At 47.7% G+C, this 15,233-nt stretch overlaps 1 protein-coding gene across 3 annotated transcripts in view; it reads left to right on the top strand.

Moving 5' to 3' along the window:
- Positions 1-11,852: 11,852 nt before the first annotated feature.
- The window catches only part of SCUBE2 (signal peptide, CUB domain and EGF like domain containing 2), a 139,048-nt gene continuing 135,667 nt past the window's right edge, over positions 11,853-15,233 (top strand). For all 3 annotated transcript variants that reach the window (XM_063944069.1, XM_063944068.1, XM_063944067.1), the window contains exon 1: positions 11,853-12,051. In XM_063944069.1, coding sequence (XP_063800139.1) covers positions 11,898-12,051 — 154 coding nt within the window. In that variant the 5' untranslated portion in view covers positions 11,853-11,897. The remainder of the gene's footprint in view (positions 12,052-15,233) is intronic.

Genomic DNA, 15,233 nt, shown 5'->3' with positions numbered 1-15,233 from the left:
GGAACAAGTAATGCGTGTGGATGAGAGGCGCAGATCTTGTGCAGAGCGGAGAGGTCGGGTAGGGAGATATTTTGAGATGAGTGAAGAGATGTATGTTGGTGCAGTTTGGTTAACCAATGCAGGGACTGACAGAGCGGATCTGCAGACGATGAACGTCTAGTGAGGAAGATTAGCCTCGCAGCTGCATTCAGAATGGATTGTAGTGGTGAGAGCCTATGTTTGGGAAGACCGGTCAGGAGACTATTACAATAATCAATGCGGGAGATAATGAGTGCATGGATTAGAGTTTTTGCTGTGTCTTGTGTAAGATATGGTCGTATTTTGGATATGTTTCTTAGATGTATGTAACATGATATTGAGACAGATTGAATGTGGGGAACAAAGGACAGATCAGAGTCAGGGATGACACCTAGGCAGCGAGCTTGTGGGGTAGGGATGATTGCTGAGTTATCAATAGTGATAGAGATATCAGGTTGGTAACTACTGTTAGCCGGTGGAAATATAATGAATTCTGTTTTGGAAATAGTAAGTTTGAGGTGACGAGACATCAGCCAAGATGAAATGGCAGAAAGGCATTCAGTGACACGGCCCAATACAGATGGTGACAAATCTGGGGAGATAGGTAGATTTGAGTATCGTCTGTGTACAGATGATACTGAAATCTGAAAGAACTGATTAGTTTTCCAAGAGATGAGGTATAGATAGAGAAAAGCAGAGGACCTAGGACTGAGCCTTGCGGTACTCCAACTGAGAGAGGTAGAGAAGAGGAGGTGGAATCAGAGAAACGAACACTGAAGGAGCGATTAGATAGGCGTGTAACAACACTGCTCCAGCCGTGGAATCGTCCCATCGGACGTGCAGCACATACAATGGGACGAGTCAATGAACGACGGAATGGGCACACACACTATATGATGATCGTGCAGATTGGTTGAAAGTACCAATATCGCACGATATACTGTATATAGTGTGTAACCATCTCTAGACATGATCAAATAAGTTCTGCAAAAGCTTTGATTTGTACAGCAGCCTGTTCAGCACCTCATGTCCTTATTGTCCATCTAATTTTCTAAAAAGTCGTTTATAAAAATAATATGACTGTTTTGGTGTGGGTAAAGCACACAACTGATGGGTTAGAAAGTACTCCCCTTTTATCAATGGTTTCGTGAAATCATGACCATGGGATGTTTGAAATTACTGTGACAAGCCCCCGCTATGGATTGCCGTTATCACCCTCATTGGGGTAGGTAGCTGCTTAATGCAATCATCACCATTTATATAGTACTACTGTAACCACGGTAAGGGCGATATCCAGTTAGCAGTCATGGCCGCAAGGTGTCGGCCTTCCGCCCGTTTTGCTGGCACCTTCTGATCACCAATCGGCTTTGTTTCTGCTGCCCTCTCTCATACTCCTCCAGAGCCCTGACAACAGACAACTCGCCAGCAGCAAGCGTGATCACCGGAAAAGCTACTCGCATAAGCTTAGTGAGTGACCAAAGATAAGGGCAGCTCAGTGCAATGTGGAGGCGGCAGACTTGCAGCGTGATTAACGAGAGTCAGGGGAAATTAGAAGGGATTTTAATTCTAATATATGACTCCTTGGCCCTGATGTAGTTTTTTTTACCATATAGCAGGGGGGGGGGGGGGGGGGCACCTGTGGCACTCCAGCTGTTGTTGAACTACACATCCCAGCATGCCCTGCAACAGTTTTAGTATGGCCAAATAGCAAAACTGTAGAGGGGCATGTTGGTATGTGTAGCTTAACAGCTGGAGGGCCAAAGGTCCCCCCCCCCCCCCGCCATATAGCATACTAAGCTTATGCTACCGCAAGGATTTCTATGATCCGCCCCTGTACCCCGTATTCCACAGAAGAATCTTTCAGAGATGCAGCATGGTGTTCACAGTAAGAGCAGGGTGTCTATGTATGATGTATTATCCAGGCTGGCTTCTGGATAGATTGTAAGCTCGGGGGAGCAGGACCCTCCCACCTGTTATACTGTGTCTGTATTGTCCTCAGACTGTCTCCCTGGCTGTACAGTTCTGCAGAACATGTCAGTGCTATATTGAAAATGATGGCTAATAATGAAAAATGACTCATTTACATGATAAGTGTCTGTTGCACTGGACATTGTGTTCGGCTGTTCTCTGGGATTTTCTATTGGTGGTTCCCTGGTCATTATCCCCCGGGAACTTAAAGCTTAAGATCTGGTTGGACTTGTAACATCCTCCCCCCTCTTCTGTGATGTGAATGGGATGACAATAGCAGAACTCCAGATTTCCTATTAGCATTGGTGAAGAGGGTAGTATATCTGGGAGGACAAAAGTGGGCACAGGCAGACCAGGTGCTTTCAGCTGAATTTATTCTCTGGTCCATGCACTTTACTCAAAACTAGGGGTGCAGTGTGGAAACTAGACCTGAAGTTCATACCACAAAAGGCAAAGCTCAACCTCAGCTGCTGGCAGTGAGACGGATACCCAGGGGTCACTACACGGTACTCTCTGCCTTGCCTGGTGCATGATCTGAGGCTTATCCACTCAGTCCCTAATATAACCCACTGTAGCATATTATTTAGTCCCAATTACTGACTTTTCACCAGCTGTCAGTAAGAAAACAAAATATGTAGCCCTCCCATCTATTCAGAGTGGATTTACCTGTTATCACTGTTCACATTATTTCATTACCAAGCAGCCACTAGGGGGTGCTATTACATCAGAATTTACAGATATTTAATTTTACCTCCGCAATGTAGCGGCTGCCCTCTATATTATTGGGGATCCGGTCTGAAGATCGACAGTGTCTAGGTCGACAATGTTTAGGTCGACCACTATAGGTCGACATGGATGGAAGGTCGACAGGGTTTCTAGGTCGACATGTGCTAGGTCGACATGAGTTTTTCACATTTTTTTGGGGGGGGGGATTTTTTCATACTTAACGATCCACGTGGACTACGATTGGAACGGTAAAGTGTGCCGAACGAAGCGAAGGCACCATGCCCGAAGCATGGCGAGCGAAGCGGTGCACTAATTTGGGATCCCGGTCACTTTACGAAGAAAACGACAAAAAAAAAAAATCCTCATGTCGACCTTTAGATCTGTCGACCTAGAAACCCTGTCGACCTTCCATCCATGTCGACCTAGTGACTGTCGACCTATAGTGGTCGACCTAAACATTGTCGACCTAGATACTGTCGATAAAACGAATCACACCCATATTATTGAGGGTCCCCTGGGCAAAGAAACCAAAGCCTGCATCTTTAGTTAGGCTATAAAGAAAATTAAGTGAAGATAAATTTCTTGTAAATAGGTGTCGTGCTTTTAGAATACGGGTGTGATAGGTATTAAGGGTCCATGGAAATAAATACATTGAACTACATTTGTTGGACTAGCCAGTGTTACAGAGTACTGGTCACCGACACGCAGCCATTTTCTGGTCTGAGACGATATCCAACCAGTCCATTCACTTGTCTTGTTTCTGAGGCACAGAGTGCCTCATCCCATATAATAAAAGGCTATCTCTGCTCCTCACCTCTGTGGGGGGATTCAAGTGTTTTGCACGCCAGCGGCCACTAGATGGCACCTGACGGAGTAGTTCAAGTGTTGCTCCATTCAGCCCCGCACAGCCACTGACATTACTGTTATGTTGTTCCGTCATTTTGGCGGGCTGGTAACTAGTATGTAATGATCAGGAGCGGTTCTTGGTGCGGGCAAGCAGTGCCTGCGCCCGGGGCGCTGCGGCCTGGGGGCGCGACCGCAGTCACCCCGCAGGCCCCGCCGCTTACCCGCACCCCGCTCCCCGGCTGCAGCAGACTGTGGGCGTCCGCTGCAGCTGGCTCCAGTGACAGACACTAGAGGGGGCACAGCAACAGGGGGCACAACTACTGGGGGCAAAGCAACAGAGGGCACAACTACTGGGGGGCAAATCTACTGGGGGCACAGCTACAGGGGGCAAATATACTGGGGGCACAACTACTGGGGGCAAATCTACTGGGGGCATAGCTACAGGGGGCAAATCTGGGGGCACAGCTACAAGGGGCAAATCAACTGGGGGGCACAACTACTTGGGGCAAATCTGGGGGCACAGCTACTGGGGGCATAACTGGGACCACGCCCCTCCCATATGAAGCCACGCCCTATTTTTTACGTGCACCAAAGGCGCGCACTAACTGTTTTTCCTGCGAGGGGGGGGGGGGGGGGGCACCAGTGGAAACTTTCGCACTGGGCGCCACAAGGTGTAGAACCGGCCCTGGTAATGATGTTGCTACTTCACTGTTCTATATTGATTTGTTGTCTCCATACAGTATATGACCAATCCTTGTGAAAGACACCAACCACGATGCGCAATATAAAAGCAGAGTAGAGAATATCACGCTGCTGAACTTCAGTATCCACTAGAGAAGCTTCACCTTGCTTCATACAATACAACAAAAGCAATCACAGGAAAGTGGGTACAGATAAGTTACAAGCGCCAATTATGGGGGGCATTTACTAAGCAGTGATAAGAGCGGAGAAGTGAGCCAGTGGAGAAGTTGCCCCATCAACCAATCAGCAGCTCTGTATCATTTTATAGTATGCAAATTATAGATGTTACTTCAGTGCTGATTGGTTGCCATGGGCAACTTCTCCACTGGCTCACTTCTCCGCTCTTATCACTGCTTAGTAAATGTCCCCCTATGTCTCTATTACTTCCCTTTTGAATGGTAGGGGTAATGTTCATGGAGCCGTAGGCACTTCTCCAAAAAATTCAAGGCCCTTTTCTAGACTCAGTAGAAGCATAAAATACAAATAAAATATATCATAGTGTAGTAAGTCAACACTGGGTCCTGGTAGTACAGTACAAAATGTTCCCAAGTGTTATCACTGTATGGGGGATATCCAATTATCCCCGGTAAAACATCGGGTCCGAAAAACGTCAGTTTTTCTGATTTTTTTCCGATGTTTCAACTTTTTTTTTTTTACAAGCTATCCAGATGGATCGCCTGTAAAAAAAAAAAAAAAAACTTCTCCCGAAAACACACAGGTTCAGTGAAACCTGTGTGTTTTCGTGTGAAACAGCCCTGTTTTGTCTGAAAACGGGGCTGTTTCTGGGGAATCTGCTTCGCCTGCCGGAAGCAGGTGAAACAAAATCCCTGATAAGCCGGCGTGTGCCGCGGCTTATTGGGGCTAATTAGCTAACCCCCGGCGGGATAATTAGCCCTTGTAAATTGCCAGGGCAAATTGGATATCTCCCTATATGTGTCCCAAATATATTGTTGTGTTGATAGATGTACTCCATTTACTGTATCTAGGATGGCGTACCGTACTCGTTCGCTGGCTGTGGGAAGTGTGTGTGTAAAGGTTTCTTTATGAGAAACCTTTACACAATGAGATATTTATGAGAAATCTTTCACAATGAGGTGTATCTTTCCTTGTTGATTAGATCAACAACAAGACTAGATGTCCCCAAGTATTGTTTCTCCCATGTGGAAATGGAGGAGCGTACCCCAACTCACACTCTAGGACGTAAGGTCATGTGTATAAAGGTATCTTTAGTTCCCAATATATTGGCAATGTAAGGTGGATTGAATAGGCAGGTTCTGGTATGAGTGGTCGACAGTTGTTAGGTTGACATGGACAAATAGCCGACACAAGATAAGGTCGACACGGGAGAGGGCAACACATGAAAAGGTCGACATGGATTTTTGAACTGTTTTTGTTGTCACTTTTTCCCCGTAACATGACCAGGAACCCCAATTAGTGTACCGTGTCCCCTTGCATGTCTCGCCATGCTGCGGGCACGGTGCCTCGCTCTGCTACCGCTGCGCTCGTCACAGGTTACTATTCCCAATTGTAGTCCACGTGGATGGTAAAGTATGAAAAAGCAAAAAAAAAATATATGTTTTTTTTAACAGACACGTCGACCTTTCCATGTGTCAATATGCCCTGTGTCGACCATTTTCATGTGTCAACCAATTGTTCATGTTGACCATGTCCATGTCGTCCAATAGGGGTGAACTTATTGACTGTCGACCTAAGTAGGGTCAACCTGCCAAACGGATACCAAGTAGGCATACTCCACTCACACTCGAATGTGCTGTTACTTGCTCTTTACAGGTTTCTTTACAGGGCTCTTTTAAGGTTTCTTTACAAACAGGTACCATGGAGACTTTGTTTTTCCTCAAAGAAGCAGTTTCATAGGCAATTTTCATAAAAAAGGGGGGTACACTTTTATTGAGAATACATAGGTTCACAAAAAAAGTAAAAAATCATGAAAAGTTATTACAAGTTCATTGGGGGTAATTCCAAGTTGATCGCAGCAGGATTTTTGATAGCAACTGGGCAAAACCATGTGCACTGCAGGGGAGGCAGATGTAACATGTGCAGAGAGAGTTAGATTTGGGTGTGGTGTGTTCAATCTGCAATCTAATTTGCAATGTAAAAATAAAGCAGCCAGTATTTACCCTGCACAGAAACAATATCTAACTCTTTCTGCACATGTTATATCTGTCTCCCCTGCAGTGCACATGGTTTTGCCCAGTTGCTATCAAAAATCCTGCTGCGATCAACTTGGAATTACCCCCATTGAGGGTATGTACTTCACACAAAACAGCAAAAACTACAAGGTGTATAGATGAAAATAATAATTCGGAGTTGAGCATCAGGACTGCCCACTCACCAGTCACCAAGATGGATCAAAAGTGGATTTCCACATTAATGTGCTTTGTAGTATAGATGTTCCCCCCTGTAGTCTACCAACACGTTTCAATCCTGCTGGATCTTCCTCAGGGCATCGGTGCACTCTGCCCACAGCAAACCGGACACACACCTGTAACACAAAATAAAGGGGCAGAGGACAGCACACGCTGCCCGTGTGGGAGTGTTCGGGGGGAAGGAGCGGGGAGACGCCAGAGGAGCCTTTCTGCGGTGCTCGTAGCCCCAATTTTATTCTGGCAGGGGGACTCGAGGGGCCTGTATCAGGGAAGCTCCCCAGGACACATAAGTGTGAGGGCCAGAACAAGATGGTATCACCCTTTCACCTACCCAGGAGCAACGCCTGGATAGCACAACATAATGATGCAATGCTTTCTGATGTTGACTGTAAAGCACACGGCAGGCTGGAAAGTACCTCCGATACTGGCCTACTGGCAGTAACACAATCAGCACACTGACCCTAACAACTATCTATGTATCCAGCTGCAGCATAGCTACACTGACGGGGTGTACTACCATAGCTACACCATATCAGGCACAATACAGGAGACAATGCCATGTAGTCAAAGAAATCAATCCAATAGCAATTAGACGATAATCACCTTAGCGCCTGCCTGTAATGGGCCTGATTAGGGGATTGCAGGTGGACTATTGAGGATTTACTGCTGACAAAGCCCCAGTGGGCCTAGAAAGGCCTAATCTATGGATTTGCCTATTAGGGATGTGCTTTTGACTGGGAACAGCAGCTATTAGGCCTCAATAGGCAGGAAGTCACTTCCCTGATGGTCAGGGTTTGGGCTGTTGCAGGTCCACATTCAGACAGCAAGGGAGAAAGCCTGGCCACTGTCATAGCCGCCTTGCTGCCAATACTTCAGTGTTTTCCTGTATTCCAGTGGTTCCCACACTCTGTCCTCAAAGACCCCCAACAGTCCACGTTTTCCAGGTCTCCTCACAGAATCACTAGTGAAATAATTAGCTCTACCTGTGGATCTTTTAAAATGTGTCAGTGAGTAATGAGTGCACCTCCTAGGTGACCCGGAAAACATGAGCTGTTGGGGATCCTTAATGGACAGAGGGGGTCATTCCGATTTGATCGCTCACCAGCTACTTTTTGCAGCGCTGCGATCAGATAGTCGCCGCCGTGTATTTTAGCCTTGCAAGTGTGTGAACGCATGTGCAGCCGAGCGGTACAAAAACATTTTTGTGCAGTTTCTGAGTAGCTCTGGACTTACTCAGCCGCTGCGATCACTTCAGTCTTTTTGGTCCCGGAACTGACGTCAGACACCCGCTCTGCAAACGCCTGCGTTTTTCCAAACACTCCCAGAAAACGCTCAGTTGACACCCACGAACGCCCTCTTCCTGTCAATCTCCTTGCGATCGGCTGTGCGAATGGATTCTTCGTTAAATCCATCGCTCAGCAATGATCCGTTTTGTACCCGTACGACGTGCCTGCGCATTGCGGTGCATACACAGTAGTGACCTGATTGCTGCGCTGCGAAAAAAAACAGCAGCGTGCGATCAGGTCGAAATGACCCCCAGAGTTTGGGAACCTCTGCTTTATTCCCTCACTCATCTTCTGTCTTCTTCTTGCCAGCAGCACTTCTTCTCCACGGTATGCAGTCAAGATGCCGGCTGTTGGGATCCCGTCAGTCGTAATCCCGACACCGGAATCCCCTCCGTGTCAGGAGACCGACCATAAGTATAACGGGTGGGTTAGGTTTAGGCGCCACCCGGGGGTGGGGGGGGGGGCGGTTAGGGGGAGGCACCATTTGGGGGAGGTTAGTCTTACCTCCCCCTGTCAGGATTGACACTATTGGGATGCCGGCGTCTCCTCTCCTTCCCCTCTGCCGATAAACTGAGCTCACTCCTCTAATACTGTATAAGTCTGAGCATGAAACTAGTGACGCAGCATTGCCAGGTTTTCTTGCTGCTCTGTTCTCTGATTGAATGAGCCTGAATGTGAGACAATGTGGCCCAGATTTATCAAGCCTTGGAGAGTGATAAATTGCACGGTGATAAAGTACCAACCAATCAGCTCCTAACTGTCATTTTCCAAACACAGCCTGTGACATGGCAGTTAGGAGCTGATGGGCTGATACTTTATCACTGTGCTATTTACCACTCTCCAAGGCTTGATAAATGGGGGCCTGTATCCCATCTGGAGATCCGGCAATGGCGGAAGTGTCACGCTGCCTCTCTAACATTACAGGTAGCATACATTCCAGGCAAAGACCGGGTGCCCTAGACTTCGTGGTATACTCAAGTGCCCTCTTGTCCTCATTGAGTTGGGAGTAGAGCAACAATTTAGCAAGTAACTGTGCACCTGGACAAACCATGTTACAATGCAAGGGGAGCAAATCCATTGATGTGTTCTGCATGCAGGGTAAATACTGGCTGCTTTTGCATGTAGCCCACACATGCTGGGCAGCTTTATTCTTACACTGTAATTTAGAGATGGCAATCGACCAACGATGGTAGATTGCCAATGGTAGATTGCTTTGCCATCGATGGCTCAATGTCCCCCAATGTTTTTTTCTTCTTTCCTCTCCTTGGTAGGGAGCCTAGCCCCGCCCCTTGACACAGCCCATTAAGCCCTTCCCCCAACTTTCATTGGCCCAGCAACAAGTACAGCAGGGATGATCATTGGTGGATGAGTCCCATGTCAGTGGTTTCATACCACCGAGGTTGACCACCAATGGTACCATTGAAGGTGATCACCCCTACGTGCAATTTGGAGTTGAATTTGGACAAACCTAAATTTTCTGCACATTTTCCGTACCTACCCACCTGAAGTGTGTTCTCCCATATATACAACTACGTTTAGGGTATTCCCTGCCCACCCCCCATAAAAATCTGTTTCAATAGAAATATCTAATGATAAATAAAATATTTTCAAACAGTGGTTTCTCATCAGAAAGGAAATTTTCAGACACAATAAAACATTTTGCAGGTGGGTACTTTTTAGGCTACTTTGTACTTTGAGGCATAAGGCACACCGTGCCTCTGGGCTGAATAGATGTACATCATCCACCATAATACCCGCAGACCTGGCAACATCACCCGATTCCCAGTGTAATAATGTTCTGCTCCTGGGAATAACTAGCTGAATAGGGGAACTGGTTTCGTCAATTAACGCCCTTGAACAAAGTCATCCCCGATTATTACAGTCCGAAACTAAAGGAAGGACGCTGTGAGGTCATATAAATGCGGAATAGGAGTTACTGGGACATTCTGAGCAGGAACGCTGTTATCTTAAAGTGAAAGTGAATCCTGAGAAGGAACACATGTATTTTAAGGGGTGTGGATCATAGGCTCAACAGGTTCTAAGTCGACAGTCATTAGGTTGACCACTATTGGTCGACAGTGACTAAGTCTACACCTGAAATAGGTCGAAATGGTCATTATGTCAACAGACAAGGTCTATATGACTTTTGAAAATATTTTTTTGGTGTCGATTTCTTTGTAAAGTCACCGGGAACCCCAATCAGTGCACCGTGTCCCCTCGCATGTTCAATCGTTTCATACAATTGTTTTATACCATCCAACATCAGTTATGATATAACCCGTGTCACTTCTTCTGGGATCTGGACTAGGCCTGTGTGCGAGAGACAGCCGCCCAGAGCGCACGGCTGGAGGGGCGGCGGGGAATAATATCTGAGTTGCATTTGAGGTTTATTTCTCGCCCAACTTCCAGTTATAAGAGGGACATTTTCAGGTGGGCAGAGTGGGGGCTGCCATGACGGTTGTCACATTGTGCGCAGTGTATAATTAGAAACACTGAATTGTTTATCTTTTTAAGCATGTTCCATATAAACAGATGAAGGCACACATTTGTAAGGCAATTTATGGATTTCAGTTGTGTGATGGACATTCAGAGACATATGGTAGCATGGTGTGTATCACCACAGTTGGAACCCAAGGAAAGACAGAACAAGAGGGATACCTCTGCCACAGAGTAATTTTTGGGTGATACTAAAGAACTATGGTGTATCTGTAACTGTGTGTGGGAGAGGAATATGGTATCAGTTGTGCTTTAGCAGATAGAGGCAGCAGTACAGTACAAGGAATGTTTTACCCCAACTCAGTGCTTTCAGTAACCAGATGGTATCACCCTACCTGAGGGGTCTAGTGCATCACCCCATTAACCCTGTAGTGCCAGGGAAGCAGGGGGCACTGAGTAGATAGAGTACAGTCAGGTTCTCTCTCTCCCCACAGACTGTGACAGGAGGGTGTGAAAGTGGGTGCTGGAGGGGGGCACTTCATATCAGGACCAGGGGGGGGGGGGGGGGGGGGCAGCCCTGGACCTACTAATGCCAGTATGCTTTCCTTGGTCTTGCTGGCACCTGTAGTTCCACAGGAGCTGGCTGCTGTAGGGAGCAGGGGGTGGGGGAGATGATGAGACACTGGGGGAGGAGGGAGGGTGCTGGGAGGGCAGACACAGCCAGACCGGTGGGAAGGAGAAACCCAGGGGGGAGGGAGAGAGGAGGGGAGGGGCTGCTGCTGCCTCCTCTCCCGGAGATCGGGACCGATAAGGGGCAGAGATAAAGTGACGGCGGCCGGTGCTGGAGGCAGAGAGGGGAGAGGTGTCACAGTGAGGGGTCCCGAGGCATACAGAGGAGGGGGCGGCAGTGCTCTGTCTCTAGGTGAGTCATAGGGGCAGATGGAGAGGGGTCTGTAGGTGAGGAGTGGGGCACTTATTGGCAGGCAATGCGGAGGGGGTCACAAGAGGCAGGAGAGAGGGGGCTCCAGTGAGGGGCAAGGATCAGAGAGGGGTCTCCAGTGTAGTGGTAGGAGGAGAGGTGTTGGGCGAAGGAGCACAGGGGTCTCTAGTGTAGGGGTAGGAGGAGAGGGGTCTCTAGTGTAGGGGTAGGAGGAGAGGGGTCTCCAGTGTTGGGGGAAGGAGTCTCCAGTGTAGGGTAATAGGGAGAGAGGAGAGGGGTCTCCAGTGTCCGGGAAGGGGGATAGAGCTCTCCAGGACAGGGGAAGTGATAGAGGGGGGTCTTCAGTGTAAGGCAGGAGGAGGGAGGTCTTAGTGTAGGGGAAGGGGGTCTCCAGTGAGGGGCAAGAATTAGAGAGGGGGTCTCCAGTGAGGGGCAAAGATTGGAGAGGTGCCTCCAGTGTAGGGGAAGGGGGTGAGGGGTCTCAGTTTTGGTGACAGAGGAGGGTCTTCAGAGGAGGGGCAGTAATAGTGGGGGGCGGGTCCCAGGAGGATGAGATACACTGGAGGGGGCTGTGGGTGCTGCAGTAGGAGGGGCGCCCCCTATCTCTGTGTCAGTATGGGGTCCATAGGGGCCCCCCTCCGGCTCCTCCTGCTGCTCCTCCCTTTCTGCACCGCTCCGCACCCCGCGGCCCGGACACACGCCGGTAAGTACCCCTGGGGTCTGTAGTGATGGCTTGTTAGGTGAGATAGGTACACAGCAGCATACATGTGCATGTAGGGGTGACTGGCTGCAGGGAAGGTTATATCGCTGCTGTGGAGGAATGCGGAGTATTTTACTTGTCACTTGTATCCTATAACATTGACACTGTGACGTCAGAGCTCACCAGCTGAGAGATTAGAAACTGCCCCATTGTCCTGCATGGTACTATGTGTCCCCTGCAAGGTTTAACCCCCTGTCTGCTGATTGTTGCTGCATACTATATCCGCCCCATTGTCCTGCATGGTATGTGTCCCCTGCACGGTTTAACCCCCTGTCTGCTGGTTATTGCTGCATGCTATATCTGCCCCATTGTCCTGCATGGTACTATGTGTCCCCTGCAAGGTTTAACCCCCTGTCTGCTGGTTATTGCTGCATGCTATATCTGCCCCATTGTCCTGCATGGTATGTGTCCCCTGCAATGTTTAACCCCTTGTCTGCTGGTTATTGCTGCATGCTACACAGTGCATACACAACTGACATAGGTAAACTTCAGGCCTCCCAAATGCATGACCTCCCAGTAAAGGCTGAACCATTGTCCTGCATGTTATATATCCCCTGCGCTATTTAACCCCACAGCAGCTGAGATATATAGTTCACATACAACAGAAGTTGGCAACAACATGTGGAACTACAGGTCCCAGGATTACATGAAAACAGTGCCTGCTAGTACTTGTAGTTCAGCTAGACATGGACAGCCAGGTCTGGTCATACCTCTACTGCACACCATGCATGTTGTGTATTAAAGCCATTTTACTGGGGATGCATTGTACTTATTCTCTCCCAGACTCTTGGATTTTCTCTCTGGAATGTCAGGGGTTAAACATAGCATGACGCTTATAAGAGTGGTTCTCGTGTTTGCACATTTCTGAGGACTATATTAGCCATGGATATTTATGTGGATTTAGTGATATGTATTGTATAGGTGATATTATTCAGGGTATGAGATATGAATTTCATATGATTGCTGCTTATGGAAAATTCCCTACGATCCCTATCACTATTTATGAATTCTTTTACCCTTTTTGGTTGGGATCCTAGGTCAGGCATTCAGTTTCAGGACACATAACTGTAAATGAAAAATGTATTTTCACAATGATACAAAGACACATATTACTGATTTATGACTCTTAGGAAAAGTAAATGTACGATATAATTTTACTGAAATGTAATTTCTGGCTCCAGGCCGCAGGTACAGAACCCCCTGTTTCATAGTAAGTGATGTGCTGCGGGCAAGACACAATATTCCTGACTGATTCACCTTCCTCCCGATGGGTTAGGCAAACGCAGGGGGGGAGGGGGGGGGGTTTCTGGTTGCCCGGAAACCCCCCTTCTCTTGGCTCAAATTTTGACAATACCAACGGTATATAATACGATTACTAGAGCTGCTGCCACATCATGCAAGTTAAGAGACAGAGCAGAGCTGCTACACGTGCCCAGTGGTAGCAGCTTCTTCTATCAAAATTGCGGTGTGTGGATCTGAGGGGATCAGTACGTATTGCCGCCGGACGGAATACCGACACCGGGATCCCGACCGGCACAATCCCGACAGGGGGGCGAGCGCAACGCAGCCCCTTGCGGACTCGCTGCGCTCGCCACGCTGCGGGCTCGGCACGCTAATTTATTCTCCCTCTATGTGTGTCATGGACACCCACAGAGGGAGAATGTGTCGGGATTGTGCCGGTCGGGATCCCGGTGTCGGTATTCCGACCGCCAGGATTCCGTCCGGCAGGATCTTGACCGCATACCGATCTGAACACTCAATCAATGCACTGGACAAGAGAGTAGCTACCAGGAAGAAGAGACAGGAGCCTTATCATGATGTGGGAGAATGTGTGCTTAGAAAGTGCAGTACTGGTTCCATTGTGTTTGCGTATTTATTTATTATAGTATGTTTAACCTTTTCATGACCACTTATCTTATTTATCTTATTTAAATGTTTGATACACTCTCTATACTATAGATCGTCTATAGTGTTACATATTAATACTGTATTCCATGTTCTGCAGAGTGGTAGACTGTGGATTACATTTGGAAACCCCCCTTCTAGAAATCCTGCGTTTGCCACTGGGTTAGCTGTGGGCTGCTGTGCTCAGTGTCCCACCAAAAGCTGTTAATATCCAGCTGTTACTCAGCCTCCCTCATCCAGGACTGCATCTGCTGCTCACACACTCTGCCTTTTCATTACACTCATTGCAGACACCAGTCCCAACAGTCAGACAATTATTGCCGTGCCCTATAAATCTTTTAGGAGTCCCTACAGTGGTTCTATTGTCCGCAAATTAAGGTATTGTGCTGCTAAGGAAATGTGCATTGCCCAGACTGCTGCAAACAGCCCAGGTACTGTCTCCCGTCAGCAGATGGAGCGCAGTTTATGGAAGTGAGCAGTGAACAACTAATTATAGATTTGTGACAGGAAAACACAAACTCTCCATCTAGTCAATGGTAAGGTGCCCTGCGCACTGCAATAAACACTACTCCACCTGCAATTAGCATTTCTAAACCATTTATACATCTCAGTGTACTAATATATTAAGGCATTTGTTTAAACTACGATTCCTTACCTGGCCAAGTATTTGCCATCGGCCCATTACCCATGTGGGCTCCCTCTGCGCAAATTACATTTTGGAGACGGATTGAACAGTATTCTGTTTGTTTAGCGGCGTATTCATTATCGGGGGACTGGTGGTCCACGATAATTAAGCACCCAACTGCAGAGGTGGATACTTAGCTACCGGAGCATTCCGATATTGCTTTAGGGCCTAATTCAGACCTGATCGCAGCAGCAAAATCGTTCTTTAATGGGCAAAACCATGTGCACTGCAGGTGGGGCAGATGTAACATGTGCAGAGAGAGTTAGATTTGGGTGGGGTGTGTTCAAACTGAAATCTAAATTGCAGTGTAAAAATAAAGTAGCCAGTATTTACCCTGCACAGAAACAATATAACCCACCCAAATCTAACTCTCTCTGCACATGTTACATATGCCCCACCTGCAGTGCACATGGTTTGCCCATTAGAGAACGATTTTGCTGCTGCGATCAGGTCTGAATTAGGCCCTTTGTGCGGGGACATCTCCGAAAAACAGCTGCCACCAGCATCCTTACCACGGACGTAGTAGTGATACTTA

This window comes from Pseudophryne corroboree, chromosome 11 (genome assembly GCF_028390025.1).
Source record: "Pseudophryne corroboree isolate aPseCor3 chromosome 11, aPseCor3.hap2, whole genome shotgun sequence".
In the NCBI taxonomy this organism is placed as follows: domain Eukaryota; kingdom Metazoa; phylum Chordata; class Amphibia; order Anura; family Myobatrachidae; genus Pseudophryne; species Pseudophryne corroboree.
Note: the sequence above shows the minus strand (reverse complement) of the source record. Positions and strands in the feature narration are given on the sequence as shown.